Source organism: Melozone crissalis, unplaced genomic scaffold (genome assembly GCF_028551555.1).
Source record: "Melozone crissalis strain CALT ecotype California unplaced genomic scaffold, PUWL_Pcris_2 ptg000018l_1, whole genome shotgun sequence".
NCBI lineage: Eukaryota > Metazoa > Chordata > Aves > Passeriformes > Passerellidae > Melozone > Melozone crissalis.
The window spans coordinates 25,886,958-25,909,242 of record NW_026535796.1 but is presented as its reverse complement, the minus strand read 5'-3'; the positions used below and the strand labels follow the sequence as shown (position 1 = coordinate 25,909,242).

Below are 22,285 nucleotides of genomic sequence, written 5' to 3'. Positions count from 1 at the left end.
TTAGGTCTCCAAAACAGTTGCATAAAATTCTTATGGTTTAAACCCTATTTAGCAGTGGAAATATTTAGTAATGATATTAGCAGGCCATATCTAAAAGTAGAGACAGTTATTTAAATCTGGCACCATGTTAACTGTACCGAAGGTAAAGTCTCTTGCAGATGCTCAAACCTTTGACTACTAAGGAACTAGGTTTTCTAGGATTCTGGGATTTCTCACTGTGCAATCCAAAATGCCAGTTTTCTCAGACCTAGCCTGGGAATCTCCAAAACAGTGTTTAATTTCAGAGCATATAAATTTTCTACCTTAATGCTGTAAGATGCATCAAACAAATGTTAATTATTAATAATTTGAAATAGAAATATTTATATACAGAAACTGAAGTTCATAGTTTCTGTTTTGATGCAAAAAATTCTAAGTTAAATATAAAAGTTTAATATTCAATATATGCATTTACAACCCTATGATAAAACACAAGGCAAAACAATTGCAGGGGTTAATGATGGCAAAACACCTGGGTAGTTCTCATAGTTTGGTAAAAACCTAATGAAAAAAGGATTTTTCAGACCTCAAAGACACTAAAAGGTCTTCCAATTTAAAATCAACAAGCGGTTATGTTGTAAATAATGTAAAGAGCACTTTGCAGTTTATTATCTACTCATTCTACACTGAATTCTTCCTAATAATTTGATTTATAAATCAGTACTGTATATTGTCATTGTGGGTAATAAGCACCTAATGAGTAACATGGGTTTTAATACTCCTATGCTTTACAGTCTTTGAGAAGCTTGGCAGTAACAGAAGAAATGAAACCAAAACACAACAGAAAATTCCCCCTCTTAAGCCACATCTACTTTGCAGTCACAGAAGTGACTTCTGTGAAGTGCGGTATTTTAAGTCAAATAGACCAGAAAATTGTAACTGTCTAGCTATTGCTGCTTGGCTTAACTGAGTCCACTCTTTTACTTCCTTGACAGCGATGTAGACATGTACCACAGACTTCTGCTCCATTCCATCTTTGTAGTTTCCTTCTTTTCTCCTTCTGTCCTTTTATTCTCCCCAAACTAGGAAGCTCAAGGAAAGTGAGGCATCAAACTAAAGCGTAAAGCTTAAAACATAATGTTTGGTGACCTTTGGTGAACCCAAAGATGAGTGGTGGTTGATGCACATTTGTTGTGCCTGAAGTGTCTAAATATTTCAGAAGTAAACAGCTTATGTAGACATATCTGTAAATATCTCCTCTCTAATACACAATTTTAGTTAAAGCCAGCTACTGTGGCTTCAATCACTGCCTGAAGACACTTGTGGGTATCACTGGGGGAGAAAGTGTGGTATTTACCTGATGAATGCCATCCAGAAGTCTTACAGTCTTCATTAAGACAATGAATCAAATAATCTAGGTGAATTCTTCTTTTCATTTCAAAACAGTTCAATTAGTAGTAGAGGATTTAAGTCATGGGTTAAACTGGAATCAGAAATTCAGACTTGAGAGGAAAATCAATACAACTGAAAATTAGAAAGAGACAAGGTCCCTGTGCTATATAAGTTTTTGAATCTTCTAAAAAATAGCATTAACTCTCAAACCCCTGGCAAATTGCTAATTTGATAAAAGAATTATAAGCCTGATCAAGGAATGCTTTAAATGAATAATTTTAATTTTAATCCCTTTTTATATACATTTTTCAACATTTCAAAATGAAGTCAATTTGAACTGAAAAATGAAAATTCACATTTAGAAATTTTGAAACAGGATATTTCAATAAGTTAAAACCTTTTTTTCCACAATATACTTTTAATGGGAATTATTAAGACCATCCATTTTCACAAACAGTGCTGCTCTTGATGAATAATACTTCAAGTAATTAATTTCATTGAAAAAACTCTCAGTCAGGTCAAATGGCAATATACACTATCTTCATGATAGACAGAAAACTATATAAAAAATAAACACTGTTTGCTTAAACACCCATCAGAATTGCCTTGCTTGCTATTGTTCTTTGGCTTTTATAGGCATTATTGCTCCTCTTATTTATCACTAATAGTGTTGAAAAGAAATGTATGTCACCTAGTTAGTGGAAGACAGGAAACTTAAATCTTTGGAATTTTCTTTTTCTCTGCAATGGGACTAGCCAGAATACAAATCAGATTATTTTTGCTGGCATGTTGTTGACTGCTTTCATAAGAATTATGCTTACATATCTTAGCAGGTCTAAACTCCCAAACATACAAGAGACTCTTGAGTCTTTTGTTTTCATTTATGCAGGAATGAGAGGGACACTAATTTAAGAAATCTGCACTGAAATCCTAAGTTAATTTATGAATGTGTCTCCAAAACTGCTGTTTTTCTTAATATAAATGTACACTGCTAGGAGGGACTTTGCCTAGGTTTAATCTCAGTCTCTATGGAATTTGCTGTATGATAACTGATGTCTGTCTCATGCATATTCTTTCCAGTTTCAAAGCAAAGGACTAATGCTTTTCCCCTACTAGCTTTTTGTACCTCTTTGCTTCACCTAATTTCTCTTTGTAACCAACTTCATACACCATTATCATAAACTCATTTTCTCTCTTGTGGACAGCAAGCAGAATCACTTTTCTCTTTTACCTTAAATTAACTTCTGCTTCGATATTTCTCCTCCTAAGAATCCAAATCCTTAAAATGCAATAAAAATCTTCATTTAATGGTGGATATTCAGTAGGGTTATTTTTAGGCTCTGCCACTTTATGGCAATGGTTGTAATGTTGCAGGAGGACAGCAAGACCCTGTTAATTCTTTCTGAAGTTTTACTTATTATATTATGTGTGTGTATATATATATATATATAGATATATATATATACACATATACACACACATATAAAAACCATATATATATATTTATAAATATATATAAATCTGTAGGTACGCTTGACACATTCTTCATACAAATACAGAGGAACAAGAGCAGGCTGCATAATGTATTTTAGAGTGAGATAATTGCTGTTAAAAAGAAAGCTTTCAATGGGATTAAAAGTCAAATGTTTAATGGCAAATGCCTAACTTCATGGAGAGATATTATTGTATCTTAATGAATAATGACCTATAAACTCATCACTTTATGGAATTGTTATTTGCAATATATACTGAAATAAAAATATACATTTTATAATTTTTTCTTTCGAAGCTCAAAATTTAGGAAATGTTAGATTAAAACCATAAAAATAATAAATCTGTTATGCCATCAATCACAAAACTAAAGAATTTGAATATTCCTTTTTATGTGCAAAATATTACTCCCATTTCAATGAATGGCATAAGCTGAAGCTTCTATAAAAATATTCATAGTAAAATACAGCATGAATCTATACTTACATTTAATCAGTTTTAGAAAGATGCATCCAATAGTTAGACACTGTAAAATTATTTAGAATCAGTCAACCTTACCTCAGTTACTGCTGAAGTAACAAAAGTATGCTGCAATAGACCTTTGTGAACTGAATGGCATATTTGCTCTCCTCTACATAAAGCCCTGTAAATAACCTACAGGTTGTTAGTCATTACTTAACTCAGCATCCAAAATGCTCATTTTAGCTCTTCCATATTAATACATTATACACAGAATATTTTAATAAACCATTGACAACAAGATGCATTTTAAGCAATGTAAGGAACAGTTACAGAAAAAAAATTTGACTTCCCACGTAAAGACCTTCTTAGAAATCCCTCCACTGAACATACAAACCCCTCTGAAGGAACTCAAAAGTCTTTAATGGATTGTCTTGGGACAGATCAGCAAAGCAGAATTCAGTATCTAACATAAGGTGCTTCCTGGGCCATTGGTGTAGTAAAGCATCAGGCAATGTATGAAATCCCTGCACTGTTTTCATTCATCTTCCTTCAGTTGGCAGTCACACTGGCTTCCTTCTGACGTAGTCTTTCTTTCTGTTAAAGAAAAAAAAGAGTTTTATTTTAATTCTTGTCTATAATTTTCCATCTCCTCTCAAGTTCCCATGAGCATCTGGTCTAGAAGATGAAGAAGTAAGTCACAGTTTCAGTTTTCTTTAATTAAAAAATGCTTGGAGCACTCAAAGAAGGTTTAAAACTTTGAAACACATTAAGTACTGAGTTTGCTTTCACTACATACTTGTCAAATACTGTGTACCTTTAAAAATACACATCTGTGATGACCACTGCAGCTAGAGAAAACGAGATACATTACAAATTCATGGGACTCTAATACCTTCTCATGTCTGGAATGGTTTCTGCTGACTTAAGGGCTCTAATTTAGCATTAGCTAGATGATATTGCTTAATGACCTCTTTCCAGGCAAGTGCAGTCATTCATATCTCTGCTGCCTGATCTGCAACTGATATGCTCTGCTGGGAATGGAAATAATACCCTGATTCCTTCATGTACATTTTCTTCCCTTCTCTTGCCTTCTAGAGTTTGAGAAATGCTTGTCTAACCTATGTGCCTTGCACACAGATAAAAAAAGGAATTATATACAATGCAAATTATCAGCTCTCTTACTGTGTTGTATCAAAACCACTGGTGTACAATAAAGAATAAATGGGAATTTATTCCCTTCTACCACAATTCCACGGTGAAAACAAGATTTTTAAGGTTTTCAAAAAACCAGACACTCCAGCCATTGGACAAATATATCTAGTGAGCTTCTGCACTTGGAAGAATGGAAGAAAATACAAGAAACTACAGTGGAAGGGAAGAAGAAAGCACAAAAGCAGTTCTTTTTGTTATCTAAAATAGCAGAGCCATGCTTAGGCACAATTGAACTAAATGTTAAACATAGCTGTTGACTACCAAAGGGCATAAGCTTTAACATTTCTCCTTGTGAAGAAAATCACTCTGCTGCATTCAAACTAAAACTACTAGGCTCTCCAACAACAGCAGAAACCAGCCATCATTTTGAATGACAAGAACGGTGTCACAAAACCCCTCTGGAATGTCATACTGAAAACCACAGCATACCAGGCTAGCTGTAGGATTGATTTTCTTCGTTTCAACTTTCTTCTCTGCAGTTAACTTGCTCACTGATTGCTGAGCCACTTTAATTCTGAAACAGAGAAAAGGAGTCATTAGACTTGAAGAAATGAAAGGTATTCTGGCTCTGCTTGATATACACTTTGTAAGAAGCCTCACCAGTAACTTTTCTTTGGGCACATTAGCCCAACAAACCACTACTTCTATTTAAAGGCACTTAATAAACTACCAAAAGTAGATCAAAGTACATTTTCAAATGGAGAAAATCAAAAGCAAAAGGACAGCCTGTCTGTATTGCTCCTTGAAAATGACATTGGAAAAATGATTTCTCTGTTCTTGCAGGATCTGGATTTTATGGAGTTATCTTTCCCACCAAAAAAGCTGTGCTATCAAGGCAAAAAGATCCTCCTCTAAAAAAAAAAAAAAAAGAGCTAGCTGGCTTAATCTGTTGTACACACAGAATATGCTATTTCAGCAAGCCATTTGCCAGGCTATACATTACATTTCCTCTGAAAACCTTGAAATGAAAGCATCTGCCAGTTTTTTTGTTAATGTTTTTTGTGTTGCTTTGGATGGAACTGACTGACCAGCCTCACTGATGTGGCAATAGGAGGTACAAGAGGTTCTTGTCTCAGGGCAGTTAAAGCTGTCTTGTGTACAGCAGCAGACTAGTCTGCCCAAAGTACTGTAGAGATAAGGGAAAAGAAGAACACATCTGATTCCTCTGCTTCTTGCCTTTTACTCAGGGTCTTGCATACAGAACCTTTCCTTCTGTAGGGATTTAACAAAAAGAACCAATGAGAAGTTTAATCAGAAGGAAGAGGAGAAACAGAGAATTAAAGAAAAAGGGACTTCATTCTCCTTGTACAGACTGGAAAGTGCATAGGAAATTATGTGCTAAACAGTGATAAAAAGGAAATAAAATTCTTGGCACTCCTAATAGAGGATCTGCCCAGTGCTAAGTGCCTTTATAATACTGATGGTACATTCAACTACTTTAAATTCTATATGCAAAATACAAAAAGAGGGAGGTTGGAGTGAATTTTTACAAGCAAGGAGAACTCAGTAAATCAATTTTCAGTAATGTACACCAAGTCAGTCTTTTACTAGAAGCAACACAATTCTTGGCACTCTCAAACTGAAAAATTCTACTTTCTTCTCCTATTTAACTTTTTCCACTGGCAGAAATAATTGCTATGGCCAGTCAAAAAGCATTTAAAATACCCTGTCCAGTTCAAATCACTTTTGACACACTCAATTTTTGAGGAATTTTGGAAGAAAAGCAAAAAGAAAAGTGGATTATAGCTGCAATTACTGATGTGTACTTCCTTGTTGTAACACTAGCAGCAAGCTGGATTCTTTTTAAAACACACAACACATTCATAAGTCCATTACTGTCTTTATCAATGCTGGAAATGTTATCAGTGTTGGAAACAAAAAATTTCTTCTCAACGTTATTTTAGAAGCATGTACAGGATAATTCCTGGTGTTGTCTCACTTTCGAGTGCTTAAGAAGAGGAGAAAACAGTTACACTACTTTCAACGAAATTTACTATTTATTATATTTTATAGATTAGTATTCTGTACATTTTTTAAACACAGCTGGTGTATTTTTAGAACTTAATTAGTGCTCCCTGTTTCTACATGTAAACAACTACGTGACAACAGACCATTCCATCCCTTTATTTATGTTAATCTGCACAGTTCACTTCTTAATGCAGGATGACTGCACCCCGCGGACAGCATGTTATTCCTCACAGCTACAACATTTATGCAAAGATGATGATGAATGTCAAGATGGTTTTCTTCTCATGAGAATCATACCAAGTGATCAGTTTCTAAACTCTTCCCTATTTTGAGCACATTTTCTATCTGCTCATATTCTCCTTGGTTCTAGAAGTGTTTTCAAATAGTTTTCAAATGTCTTGAGTCCACACTTTTACCCAAAGGTAGAATTATAGGGATTACAAACTTTTAGATTTAAAAAGAGAAGATTATGCCTGCCACTAGATACAGACCTAGCTCTGTATTATATGGCATATTTTCACTATTTCTAGGAAATAGTGATGTTTAAAAATAGAATGAAAGACGGAGCAAAACTTTCAGCAGGGCCTGTTGCAAAAGGAAAAGGGGTAATAGTTTTACATGAAAAAGCCAATTTAGATTAGGTACAAGGAAGAAGGTTTTTACAATGAGGGTGCTGAAACAGAATCAAGCCCTGAGATGGAGAGCCACAATCTACAGGTCACAGTCACAAGGACAGTTTCAGATAGAGAGCACTGGAGAGACAGAGAGACCAGAAGGGATGACAGAATAGCTGAACCACAACACAAGGGTGACTGAGCAGTGGAACAGGTTGCCCAGAGAGGCTGTGGAGTCTTCCTCACTGGAGATATTCAAGAGCTGTCTCGACACAATGCTGTGCCATGTGCCCCAGGATGGCCCTGCTTGAGCAGGGAGGCTGGACCAGGTGAGCCACTGTGGTCCCTTCCAAGCTGGCCCATGGCTAACTGAGCAAGCAGTTATAAGGCCAAAACATTATGGAATGCAGTGCACTTAAGCCTTCAAATCTGATGAGCTGCAACATGGATGTGTTCAAAAGAAAAGTTATTCTCCTTCAACTGTGATCAAAAGAAGTCAATGCACCTTAATTAATAAAGAAGATACGGTGTCAAACTGAGTGGTACTGCACATTAGCACACAATATGGCAAAATATTGAATTAAACATTTAACAAAACTATGTATTTTTAAATATGAGAACCATGACTCCAATACTGCACATGTATTCTTACTATAATCTATGGGAATGTAATTGGCTTTTTCCTGACTCTATGTGGCAGGTGGTGTCTTCCCCTGTAAACCGGATGAAAGCGAAGCCTCAAATTAGAAGTGATTAGTGAAAAATAAAGACATTATTTTTGTTCAAAACTATTTTCATTCTGTACCTAGGGATGCAGAAACCTGATCTAAACATAAGGCTGTGTTTATTATAAAGAAGTTTCCTTTGTAAGCTCAGGAAAATACGTTTTTTCCTTACAGGAAAAGATATTACCAAGCCAGGGACTAAGTAGATAAACTGATTATCATTTTCACCTCTGCTTTCCACTCAAGTCAGACAGACAGCACACTCCATCCTCTGAAGCTTCCCAGTTAGGAAAACCAGAATCCCTTGTAAATAAACCAATTGCTGTTCACATATTCATGGTCTGGCTCTGTTATTGTGCAACAACAGAGACCAAATTATCTGGTTTTCTCTCAGCTTCTCAATAATCTGGAAAATCCATTATTTTCGCTTCTACAGCTCCTTTCATGCAGCTGGTGGGTTATGTGGATAGCTGAGGGTTAGGAAATAACTTGGAATGACAGTTCTGTGTCACCTGAGCTTCCCATGACTAGAACTTAAAAAATCTCCCATAAAACTGCTTTGGCATAGGGAAAAGTTGTGCAAACAAAATTTCAGATATGGGCGGAAATGAACAAGCAGAGGTAGCTACAGTCAATATCAACTGTTCAATCTGGAGCCAAGCTGCATACCCAGTCCAGACCCTTAACACAGCTGAACAGTGACTTCCCTTAGGACAGTGAGAAATCCCCACGGCTCACATTCTTTTCATGTGTTAAATGCCTTTCTACTCTCAGTCCTATTTCTGTATGCAGCTCATAAACTAAACTCAAGTCATAGCTCCATTTCCTGAAAAATGTTAGCCCGTGAAATAAAACAGGTTAGATTTCAGTATCAAAATTTTAGAAGACAGGTGTTTGTGTAGTACCTGGGCTGGCAGATGGTTTTACAGAGTACCTGACTAGCTTTAAAATTAGAAGTCTTATGCCAGATTATGAAGTTTAAACGTAGCCACTTCTATTACTGTGTTGTACAATACAACTTCCCATCAAGCCTTCAGGCCTAAATCTTCTGGTAAGAACTTGGCCATTACTGATCAAATGCTTAGATTGCATTTAAACTAATTGTTAACTAACTAAATTGGTAAAATACAGTAAAATGTATGTTGTCAGTGGATTTTGTCATTAAACCTCAAATTGCCAATGTTTGATATGTTTCTTTTTATCTGGATGTACTGACAGTAGTTTATATCCAAAGTTATCTACAAAGTAAGTGAAAAATTTCATCTCTGTAGCAACAAGGGATAAGATTTAAAAAATTTTTTTTCTTTTAGGAAAGTTGATGCATAAGAAAAACCAATAGGAAGACAAGGGCTAAAGAACAAAAATATACTTCAGTTCATCTGAGATGGCCACTGGAAAATATTTAGGACTATATAAAGACAGCTAAAGCCTAGTGATAATCAGCAGAATGCTTTTGCAGCTGGCAACTCTCTTAATGTGTAAGTCCTTCGTAGATTTTGCTAATATAATTTTGTGTTGCAACCATTTAGAAGCAATGCAAGCTTTTACCATCTGTGACATCTTGTGACAAAGTATTTCTGTTTTCAAGATGACATATATAATTCTGTTCATTAAATAGTGATCATGTCTTCTCCAGCTATTGAGACAAATTTTGGTTCTGTTTTTGATTTTTGAATTCTGGCCTATTTATATGCAGATTCAATCTGAAAGAGATTACTTCATCCAGTACAGTAACCATTGTAGCAATCTTATCCTTGCAAGAGTCAGCAGTGAGTTGAGTTAAATTAAGAGCAACAATTCTTTTCTGTTTTAATTATTTCATATTTGAAGGGTAACAGGCATAAACATATTATTGTAATCTTTGTCACATTTATTCTGCAAAACATAATCACAGTTTGTGATGAAACTCACTGCAAACTACTAGTATTTCTTCTGTATTTATACCTTTTCCTTATTTCAGACTTGTCTAGGACATCCTCTTAAAATATAATTTAATATGTATAATGGATTTAAGTTGTTATAAATATGTATTTGTTTTGGTTCTGAATTCATAGACATGCCCACTGCAAGTAAAATTAGTACTTTAAGAAAAGGAGGTGACAGTGGAAATAACTGCAATCCACCTTGCTCTAAGTACTTTATTGCCAAAAACTCCAATTTTTTAGTCTTCAATTCAGTTATCATCTCAAAATTTCATACACAGAAAAAGCATAAAAGCAGTTGATGTACCTGAATGCATACACGATGTAAATTATAAAACTGTCAACAACAGGATTTTGATTCAAAACAGCACCAAAAAAAAGTTTCCAACATTAGGTGCACTTACATTCAGTTGTTTGTCACAGATGATGTGATTGTCAAAGTAAATTTTATTTCATTGTGCTTGAATTCTGGTATTGAAGGGAAAGTAAACTGTCATCCTATTCCTATCAGATATATGGTTTGGAAAATAGTTTTCATTTTATCCCTATGTCATTTAGATATCATATATCATATCATAGTTTTTTATTTATCTGTAACTCCATCTTGCATTCCCAAATTATGTGCAAATTTTGTCCAGGAAAGAGACAATGACTCAATTACATTTTGCAGGCAGCTAATTTATTTTCATGGTGAGGTTAAATGCAGGGCAGCTCAGCTGAAGTGTTTCCTCTACTTTAAGAAAAAGTGTCATTGAAATCTCATTAGATTCCTACAGTTGTCTTACATTTGGCAGCCAAGCAGCTTTAGACAAAACAGGCTCTTTGCAGCTGAGACTGTCATTTAGTTAAAGACAGCACTCTTTTTTCCTGAAACTCAAAGATTTTAAAGATGTTTTTTGTACAATGCAATGGAATAAGTTTGGAATATAAAATTTTAATTTTGGAATCATAGATCTTTTGAACTATTTTTACTAGTATTAAGGTTAACCTAATAAATTTTTAATCATTCCTTTTATTAATGATCATTCTGTACATTATAATCAATTTTTTATGTGTCATATTTATTGAAACACAAATTACAATCCACTATTAACGTTCCTGTGTAAATGTAAATTACATTAGCTAATTCCTATGCATTTTACATTGGGTTTCTTCAGCTCCTGAAATTTGAAAGGTGGAATAGGAAATATGTTCACATAATGATATCAATGCCTCAGTTTCAGAACTTACATTTGCAATTACTGACTTACATTGATGTTTCTTCCTCTTTAAAACTTCCTTCAAAGCAAAATAAGGTTTCATAATAAAAATGTTCTCTTTCCTTTTTTTAAATTGAATTGCAATCTTTAAAAATGCACAACAAATAGTGCATCCAATTAATTAGCTAGTTAAGGAAGACAGCTGTCCATTCCTGTCATTCTAAGGTTTTTAGTTACCAGTGTGTACAAACTTTTTTGGACAGCAGTTCATCAATTGTTAGTTTCATACTTCCTTAAACATGACCCTGAAATGATTAAGACTTTACAAGACATTTTCAGGTGATGAAAAAAGCTTTTCCACCGTTCTAATTTATTGATTTCACTATGTCCTTCTTTTCAGTAGCGCACAACAGAACAATTTAGAATGGTGAAAATAGCTCTTCTGTCATTCTAATTGACTATTTACACAAGGCTCCTCATTTTAACAGCTCATCATCTTGATGAATCCCACAAATTTGAATGTAAAGGGCAATGAACTGTACTTTTGAGACTAATCAAACTTTGTAAAAATAATTCGAAGTGAGCTTTGAAGAACAGTCTATATGACCCAGAAAGTGTCAGCACCTAGAAGTATTACAGTAACTGCTGCTCTGCATTCTACTGTTATTGCTTTACCTGGAACAGGAATAAAGGCATCTGTCAGAGGAACTTGTGATATATTTGTTCTCTGGTTTTATTTGTAGATTTGATTGATACAGCTATTAAACCACAAGAAACTGTCACCTCACTTAAGTATGAAAGCACACAATATAGCAGTCGACTTACAAAGATTTTTTGATTATTGTATTAAGATAGTTAAGAAGCTATGTATTGTTAACACTTCAAATCGATTTACTTGAAAGGATCATTGTGTACCATTAGCAAGGTGCTAATTACATAAAAAAGAAAGGTCTGCATGGTCTGGAGTTTTTATTCTCGGGCAGTTAACTTCTATTCCTCCTAACTGCTTTTGGAACAAAAATAAATCATGATTCAGCAGAAAATATATCCCTGAGATGAACTCTATCATGACCATAGCAATATGCTTGGTTTTTTTTATTTTATGCAGTTTTTAACATGTAAATCAAATTTGCATATTGATTTAGATACAAAGAAATAAAGGATTCTTTGTAAATGTTCGCATTTGTCAGTTTCCAAAAAATCAATCAATCAATAAACGATACAAAAAGCTACAACTTTCACATGTTTTAAAACTGTAAGATCTATAAAACAATGGTGATAAGGTTGATAAATCAAGAATTCATAACTTCTACATCTAGTCCTTCAAAAAATCTACTTTATAGGAACTGAAAGCTCCACTGATTTGAAGCAAAATGGAAAATATAAGTGTAAATGAGTGTTCTACTTTTGCTTGTTCTTTTAAAGACATTTTAATCTACCTCTTTGTCAATTTGGTATAAACACCTGGATTTAAATTTCATGCTGAAAGTAATTGCTCCATTCTTTTCCAAAGAATGACTACATTACCACTCTAGGTCTTTTCAAATGAATTGCAACATGCTGAGCGTGATGAGATTGTAGTAGAATTGCTCTTTTTTTGTGTAAAAGACCTGAAGTTTCTTTAAGAAAACCAAGAAAATAATTGAAGGTTTTAGGTTTTTGGGTTGTTTTACTCTAACTAATAAAATCAGGAGACTGTTGTGAGATCTAGCGGCAAGCAGTTTGATGTCCTCAGCAGGACACCAAAACTCAGAAGTAGTGCTGTAAATTCAGTGTGGGGCTTCGACACTGTGCTAAGTGTGGCCTGAATCTCTGGGGCTTCTCTTTGATGCAAGTGCAGTATATTAACTGGAAAAGCATTCACTTTTATTTGTCTGTACTGTCTGCGACAGCAATATCGCCTCATTTAGGCTAGTTCAACATGAAAATGCACAGAGAAGCAATCTGTTATAAATTAGCACAGCTCTCCTTTCATTTTACTAGCTAGTAATTGGAAGGGGTTACAAAAGTGTAATTTATCAGATTATATGTGTTTATCTTTTTGTGGGGACAGCATGCCTTTGGTGAATTTTCCTACGCACCCTGAGGGAATAATCTTTCCTTGATGTCCATTAGATCTGAAAGAAAACAATGACGCCTGTGAAATATAGGAGTATAATTTGTTGGGTTTGAGAAGCAGCAGTTTCCCAGACATCTAAAATGGTATTAATGACTTTATTAGAACCTTACCGTTCCTTGGAAATGCTTTTGCTCTCTCGTTTCCAAATGGTCTTGAAGTCACTGCAGAATTCGTACCACACCGTGAAAACGTAGTTTGGTGTGATCTCCTTCTCACCAGGCTTTGGCTTTATCCCAAAGTATCCCACTGTTTCTTCAAAGCTGCAAGGCAGGGGGAAAGAAAAGAAACCAGTCAACACATAAGCCCACTGGGGAAACAGTTTCTCTGATTCAGTAGTCAAGGCTGGCAATTACCATAACTTCTCCTTAGCCTTGGAAATCACAGCAGCAATTCTCACTAAGTATAACTAACCTTCCAACACCCACCTCTTTCCTAGGAGGGTAACTTACAGATGCACGAGTCACCACAGAGATCTGTCACACTGGCAAATCATGGGTGTTCAATTATAATGAGAAAAGCTTAACTTCTTGCCTTACAGGAAATGCTGTAATATATTTATTTTATTCTGCTGCACTTCATGAAGATCCTATTCTCCCATTTATCTTTACTGAAGGACTCTGGAAGAGCCACACACCAAGTCAGGAAAAAATCTCTAGGTTTGACTGAAGATAGTCTTCTAGTATTTAGGGAGGAATGGGAGTAGCAACAACCAAGCCACAGACAGTGCCAATAGTAATTCTGCAAAAGTTTTACTGAAAATAATCTCCTTCCTCATGTGTCAATAAACAATTAATTTTACAAAAATACACTGCCAGCATTTGAATACTTTTAAAAAGATTTTATAATGTGGCTGTTACTCAATTGCTATACAGCTGGACATTTTCAAAGTATTCTTTTATTACAGACAGTAGTTCCAAGAGCATTTTAACTGATTGTGCATTTTTAACCTTTATGACATTGCTTTGTATACATAAAATGGAAGAACTCACATAACTAGGTACTTATATAAATAAAAGTATGTTCACTTTTGTTAAAGTTGAATCCCTTTTCTCTGCAAAGTAGATGCAACAATCCTGAAACATTTGGTGATATTTATTAAAAATAATGCTAAAATTTGAAAGAAACAGTAACAACATATTTAAAAATAAGTAGTATTTCCTGGAATAATTATTTTATTTAATCAGAAGAAAGCTATATTCTTCTTCAGACTTGCAAATAGGTTCTTAATCTAAACACGGGAGGTGTGAATCTTGAAAATAAAATAAATAATTTTGAAGACCTGTAAGGAGTCTCCAGCCATTCAACTTGTTACATGAACCATGAATGTAGCTTTGGCATCTTTCTTCATTTATATTTGCATTTCATGTTTTCATACAGAAATACAAGGTTAGGCCCAAGATTTTTTGACTTAGTTTGAAATTAAAGCTCTTTAGTTTGTTTTGAAGGATATAAAATATTCATCAAAAACTACAGATATTATCCAAAATAAAGCAATATACGCTCCAGGTACTTCATAAAGAACCTTGGATTTTATCCACATGAGCCAATATGCTCTGGGTTTTTTTTTTTTTTGACACTTTAAAGATAGAAACCATGCTGTGCAATATCCCATACTGTTCAAGGTAAGCTATTAAAATAATAGGTTTTTTTAATCCTCATATGTGATAACCTGAACCTTTTACATTTCTTGCTAGGTTTTTCAGTAAAAATTTAACTATATTTCAAGTTAATTGATGTTCCATATTTAAACAATCAGAAAGAAATATGTGTATGTAAGGCCATAACACTCGGAGGTAATGGATCTTGCAGTGACACTAGGAGGAGAAACAGAAAAATAAATAAACAAACAAATAAACCAAATACCACCTTAAATATCTGTGCAAAACGTTTTTGTTTTCAAACTCTAAAAGTACTAAAATACCTTAGACATAATTACGTGGTGAAAACCATTTATGGTACTGGGCAATGTCATGTGCATTACATTCACTTGGGCCAAATACTGCTCAGCTGTTCACAGCTCTTTCACTGGGATAGCTTCACCAAGAGCAGCAAGAACAGAGACTCTTCTCAGGTTTGCTTCATGTAACAGCAGCCCCAGGTACACTGTGCATTCTTCTACCTAACAGAGCCTTTCACCATCCCTGCTCGAGCATACAGAGGAGGGATCCTGAAATCCTGCACCGTCTTTCTCTGCCTTCATCCTGACACTTTGCATCCTCTCTTCCTTTCTTCATCAGCCCCCATTAGCACTCCTTGGCTTTCATCCACCTTAATCTGGCTTCCTGGGCTACTTTCTGCCTTTCTAAAGTATCAATTTAAAATACTGAATATTCAGTTAGCAATTAAAAACTTCAAACTCTGTGTCCGACAACTAATTCCCTAAAACAGCTACAAACTGGGTGCAGAGAGTCTATTCTACTCCAGAAAGGCTACAAAGCAGGTAGGATAGGAAAGAGCCTTGTGCCAAGGAAGTTAGGTTTGCAGCTAAGTAGAGTCAGTCAGAGACTTGAAATGCGGAGGTAAAGCCCCAGCTGCCATTAGCCAGTTGTTCAGCCAATATTTAGGCATCTTCTGCAAGCAGATGGGAGCAGCTCTCCTAAGACTTGAACTGCCCCTTCTCCCTCTTCCTTTGGGAAGTGCCCCTTATCTCCCTCTTCCTGACTGCCTAGGAAAACTAACTGAGGTGTCTCGGGTGGAGTGAGTACAGTCTGTGAAAAGTACAATTAAAATCCAAATTACCACAGGTCTACTTTCAGTGACCAGGAAGGAAAAATATTGATGGGAAGCGAAAAATTAATTTACTCCAGTTTATTTATGGAAGGTCGATAGCTAAGATGGATGTTTCACTCTCACAAAACTACAATTTGGTAAACAAAACGTATTAGTAACATTAACTTATTGAATATTTTACTATCAATCTATAAATCAATCTCACTTTTTCCATACTTTGACTCTTTTGGCCTAAGTGAGGCACAAATATTCAAGCAATAAAAACACTGGGATTTCAATGGCTTCTTAGGCGAGTGAGTGCTGTATTCTAAGTGCTCATAATGTCCAGTGATGATGAAATACATTTTTATGTTCTAAAGTAGTTAATCAGTTATTTATCTTTTCCATAAAAGCCTTATTCAGTTCAATGCTGATAATTATAAAAACCTCAAACACAGTACACTGTTTGGATAAAAACACAAATTAAGTTTTTCCTGGAAGATTATGTAAGAGTTTTTCAGGAAACATATTACTTCTATGAAATACAGATCGATATTTTTTCTATATAATGTAATTCCTAAGTTCAATAATATCTTTGATCAAAATAAACTGTTAAAGAACACTAGCAAAAATCTTACCATTTTTGAGCATGTTCCAAACTGTTCTCTTCTTTTTTCCGTTCTTCTTTAGCTGCCAATGAGAAACATTTTAAAGGTATAAATAACTGTCTTACTGTTTTAGAAACCCCACAGATCAAATATTTCTTCTTTTCAAAACTGCACAGTTTGTATAGTAAGCATAACAAAAGTAGGAAACACTTGCTAATTTTCAATTTTTACATATTTCTTGTATACAATGAATGTTTCTTCTGTACCAATAAAATGTATTGGAATTGGAAAGTAATTTAAAATCCATATAATAATATATAGTGTTAGGCATAATTTGAATTAAATGTAAATAATTATACTTCACTTTCAGATTTTTTTGAAAAGAAAATATTTTGTGCTTGTTTCTTTATTGTTGCAGGTCAGAACTTATAAATTTAAATGTGTTTCTGCACAATAAATGACTGGAAGATCAACTGCAATTGAACAGGTATCAAACATAGTTAGCACAAACTGCTCCTTAGAGCTATCACATTTTGTTCTGGAAGCTGGAAAGTGAAAACACATGTAGTAGGTTTTAAATGTATGGCATGTACATGATTTTTTTTGAAAAATCAGCCAAGAATTTGAAATATGGGTAGTGAATCTGAGCCCCTCTATTACAGAATGCTCACATGAACTACTTAAAAGGATTTGATTTTCAAAAGATACACATTCTCTACTACTGGAAAGGTTTCCTGACCTGGATACTCAAAGCAAAACCATTAGTTTTTGTTGATCAAGTCTTCTTAATACAGAAGAGCAACTTCAGCTGCAGCAGAATACCACCTATATAAAATAATGCTACTGTTGAAAAGTCATTCCTACTCCATATTAAAATAATCCTGTAAATGGTAACATTAATATAAACAGAATTCAGACAATTTTTTATACAAAGATAAAGAACTTTATCTTTTTGCATCTCAGTCCACAGGAGTGCCTGGTTGAAATACAGTTACAAACTTGAGTTCACAGACAAGGCCATTGAGAAACTGGTCCTGAACAACTCCATTTCATTATAAAGCGACTGACAAAGAGGTTTTTACTATGATAGTTTAAAAGGAAAATAAAACTTGATTGCTTCAGCACGTCTGCCGTTAACAAAACAAGTTAACCTCAACTCATACATTTCCCTGCCTTGGGTAAGTGTGTTGGAGATACTTGTTCCTATTATTTCAATGTAGCCAATGGCCAGAAACAATGTTGTGCAGGGAAAGCAATTAATTCTATATGATTAGGTTCAAGACAGCTGCAAGTGAAATATATAGGGCAGCTCTGATTTATCCCATTCACCTCAGGGTCCCAAAATTTGCCTAAAGTTAACCCAATATACTCGATTCATTATTTTAATTTTATACCATTAAAAGTAGAAAACACAGGTTGGCATTCTACTGATTCATAATGATATAAAATTAATTACACAAGCTGAACTATGTATAAAATTGTACAATTCATTATTACATTAGTAATTTCTTCTTGGTTTTCGAAGAGATGGAATATTAAGTACGGCAAATTTCCCAATATAGCTACATTCCCAGCTACAACAGAAACAGTATCTTCAGGTCACTACACATGAAACACAATAACTAACAAGGACAATATGTTTATACATTTATAGTTAGGTGGCAAGACCGGATTTACTGTTTTTAATCTTGCAAGAACAGGATAAGGAAAGATAGTTTAAAGTTTTTATACAAAGTAAAAAAAAATGTGTGACTTTTAGGAAGAAACACACAGAGTCTACATTAATATAACAGTGTTTGTGTACCAATAAAAGGCAAAACAGGAAGGAAGAAAATAGCTGTATTATATGGCAAACAGTATTTTCTGTATTTTTAACTGTAAATATGTCCACCCAGGAATTGTTTAAAAGCATTTATTTGAAATTTATATGTTGAGACTTGTTAAAAAAATAAATGAACCACTCCATGTAACAAATTCTACAATGTGTAAGACAAGAAACTAGAGCAATTCTCTTATTGTCCATAAAATTTCTAACTAATTTTCCACTCAAAATCTGAAATATCCTGCTCTTTTTCTCCCCCTCCAGAACCTGCAGTGACTACCACAATCAATGCTGTCAGTATAGGTTTCCATGAAACAATGTAATTTCTTCAGGAGAGCCTTCAAAGCCCCATAGTCAAGATATCAATCCTTGTCTAATTTGTGGAGTTACTGAAGACAATTCATATGAATTACATAAGTGAAAGAACCTATTTTTTTTTTTTTTTTAATATATTTCTCTAGCAACACCATATTTACTTGCATAGGATTTGCTTTCTGCAGAAGTGGAATGATGTAATCCTTCCACCCTTAGGCCACGTGTTTGATTTCAGTTTCATCAAGTTAAGACTATATTAGCAGCCATATCAGACTGGCATGGGGATTCATCCAGCCTAATTATCCTGCCCCCAGCAGGCACTGAGACAGGTGCTCAGTTAGAATTATGGACCAGGACAAACACACTTTCCTAAGTGAACTCTCTGCCTCTGAGATTCTGTAGCTCATACAAAATGTTTCCTGCATCAGTGGCATTGTAATGTAAGCCTCAATGGATTCTTCTTCAAGAACCTGCTCATTTTGTGCTCAAGCTTTTAGAAGCTTTTTAACTTCCAGACCTGCTGTGGCAAGTGTCCTATAGCCCACTATATGCAGCACATTTTGTTTGTTTTGAAATGGACACCTGATATCACTCTTGTATCAGAGAAAACCTGACTGCAGTGAACACTGCAATATGGTGTCTACTGGCATGAGCTTTTTGATTAGGATGCTTTTGAAGCAAATTTCCTCAGTATTCCCCATTTAATGAGCATTGTTTTGGTTTGCAGGTAGGTTTTGGTGCTTGTAAACTAATTTCCATTAGGAGAAAACTAAACAGGAAGCTCCACAGCAAATGGACTCCAATATTTAATAGGGAAAAAAGGACTAAAATAACATTTGGGCCTTCAGACATCTTTGAATACATGAGATGGATGATCTAATGAATTTGCCTTATGAATCACATATTTGTGATGACTTCCTTTTACTGAAATGCAGATGTCATAATGAAGATTCATGATCCTCTAACAGTTTAAAAAATGAAGTAGTATTAGACTGAAATGGTAAAAAAACTCTCCAATTTATTCTTTCTAAATATCCTACTTTTTGAGGATGGAAGAGTACATAAAATACTCTATATAAAAAATGAGAAATTACCAGAAAATATTTTTTTTAACAGGTCTAATGTATGCACAGCAGCTTCCAGTTACAACAGAGCCAATACTCTTCATGCATCAGGCTACTATGAAACAGATCTCTAAAGAGCAAAGGAAAGAAAATACTGGATACCAGTACAGACTGAAAATTGAGAAGGTCAGTAACTAACAGAGGCAACAAGAAAATGACGATGCACTAAGAAAAGTGCAGGGAAAGACGAAGAAAGACAAAGAAAAATGGGTAGCCACAACTACACAAAAATCTCTCAATTAATTCTGCCCCTCTAGTGAAAAAGTCTAGTCATTGAGTCTGACTAAACAAATTTTCTGGTATTTCTCTCAGACCTTAAATATATGAATGCATTTAAGAATGATAACTCACTCAAGTGTATTGATTTAGTTGGACACATTACAGCTTTTCTTTTGTTTTTCAGTATTTTACTACTTTCCTAATTGAAAGATCTGATGCATAAAGTTTTTACGATTTTTTAAAGCATTTTGGAGCAGTGAAAATTTCCACAATTACAAGAAAACTGTAACAACTACCCGTTAGGGTGGAGATATCAGAACTCTTAGTTTCGTATTCCAAGGCCAAGTTCCTGTGATTCAAAAATACATGCTTTAAGAACTTTAGGAGACTGCTTTGTAAATTACAGTGTTTTCTGCATAGGAAAAACACCACCCAAAAACAAGGTATTTGATTTTTTTTTTCCCTTGAGGAGGGAGATATGCCTTTTCTGACTCATGTCTTCCAATCAATCACAGTTAAGACAGAATCTATAGTAAGACATAGACAAAAAAAAAAACCCAACCAAAACTCAACCTAAAAAGTAAACAACAAAACCAACCAATGAACCAAAACAAAACCCCTACTGACATTCCTCTTGGAGCTTTATAAATCCTGGACAGAGACTGTTAAAACAGTGACAAAAGGTTATTATGACATTTCTAGTCTCATGGGAACCCACCTTCCTCATTAGTCAAAACTAAAACCTCTTAGGTAGGCATGTTGAAATGTAGCCAAAACATGAACCCCATCCTTGAAACATAGTATACCCCCCAAGAGGTTATCTTTTCCCAAGGTGAGGAAAGTCACATTCTATGACATTATCAAGTTAGGAGAACAAGTGACAATTGACCTTGTTTTCTTAGTCTTTGTAAAGCATGAACCATGCTTTGAAAACATTATCACCATTTGAAAACAGATCCAAATCTCTTAGATATTATCACTGGTGATATACTTGGGTATCAGAAGTTGAACCCAGAAGGCTCCCAGGCTAGAAGTGTAGTAGATCTATTTCTACCCTCAAGTACAACTGTCATGCAAGAGAAATTGTTTAATTAACCTGTGTAATCAGGGATTTTGGAGAGTGGAAGAAAAACCTCAAAGGTGTCCTAGGTGGGCAAAATGACTACAGAGGATCATCAAAAGCTCTGCAGTTACACAGTTTTTCTGTTTCTGAACAAAATTCTTGATGTGTTCAAACTACTAGCACACTGCACTATGGCTGTACTACGACCAGCAGGATTAGAGCAGGATGAAATAAGCCTTCTTTGGTTTTGATTTCAATAGATCTGTTAACACGGAAAAGTTTTGAACAGATTTAATTTTTAGGAAATGCTTGACTCAAGCCATATTGACCTAAAAGTAGCATGATGGAAAACAAAATTTTCGGAAGGATGCCCTTGCTAGTACATGGCATTTCTTTGAGCTGCAAAGAACTACCACAAACAATCTCAATCCCTTCCCAAGGGCTGCTATGTTAGAATCACTATGGGTTAACTGTGGCCAGTAGCTATGCACCCCGCAGCCACTCACTCACTTTTCCCCCTTCCTCCTCAGTCAGACAGAGGAGACAACAGGAAGAGCAAAACTGAGAAGAAACTTATGGGTCAAGATAAACACAGTTCCATACATGAAGAAAAGGGGAAGAAAAAACTGAAGCAATGCAAGGGCAGAGTGATGCCTCACCATTTTTGGAGCAATACTACCTCTCCCAAAATCCTTTCCTCTCCTTCTTCATTGCTGACCATTACATTACGTGCATGGAATGCAGAGTTTGAGTCAGCCATCCAGGTTGTGACCCCTTCCAATTCTTGCCCACCCGTGCCTATCACTGAGGGGACAGAGTGGGACAAAGAGAACACCCTGACAATGTGCAAGTGCTGCTCAACAATAGCCAAAACACTTCTGTACTATCAACACTGTTTTAGCCACAAACCCAAATCACATCCCACACCAGCTGATACGAAGAATATTAACTCCATTCCAGCTGAACCCAGTACAACAGCACACAGCCATGGAGAGTAATCACACAGCCATGGAGATGAATCCTGAGATTCAGACAAATTGGATAATTTGGCTGTTTAAATACATAATAATCAAGAGTATAGTGCTTTTTAAAAAAATTATAGCAAAGGTGTCCAACAACTTGTAAAGGTGTCCAACTTTCAATGTCCAGCGTGTTAAACAATCTGTAGTTTTCAATGCAGTATGAAGCTTTATTGTTCTTGCTGATGATAGCAAAGCCAACAGCATGTAGCTAACAATTCATTAAAGTGTTCATAAGTATCATCAACACCCATTTAATCTTTTTATTCTTAGTGTAATCTCACTGTCTAGAAAAAGACTGGGCTCTACATAAAAGGCCAAGA

The 22,285-nt window shown here is 35.0% G+C and overlaps 1 protein-coding gene across 4 annotated transcripts in view; it reads right to left on the bottom strand.

Moving 5' to 3' along the window:
- Positions 1 to 2,829: 2,829 nt before the first annotated feature.
- FMN1 (formin 1) overlaps positions 2,830 to 22,285 on the bottom strand; it is a 167,751-nt gene continuing 148,295 nt past the window's right edge. For all 4 annotated transcript variants that reach the window (XM_054275276.1, XM_054275279.1, XM_054275278.1 and 1 more), the window contains 4 exons: positions 16,431 to 16,482; positions 13,194 to 13,343; positions 4,966 to 5,050; positions 2,830 to 3,918 (listed from right to left, as the gene is read on the bottom strand). In XM_054275276.1, coding sequence (XP_054131251.1) covers positions 3,874 to 3,918; positions 4,966 to 5,050; positions 13,194 to 13,343; positions 16,431 to 16,482 — 332 coding nt within the window. In that variant the 3' untranslated portion in view covers positions 2,830 to 3,873. The remainder of the gene's footprint in view (positions 3,919 to 4,965; positions 5,051 to 13,193; positions 13,344 to 16,430; positions 16,483 to 22,285) is intronic.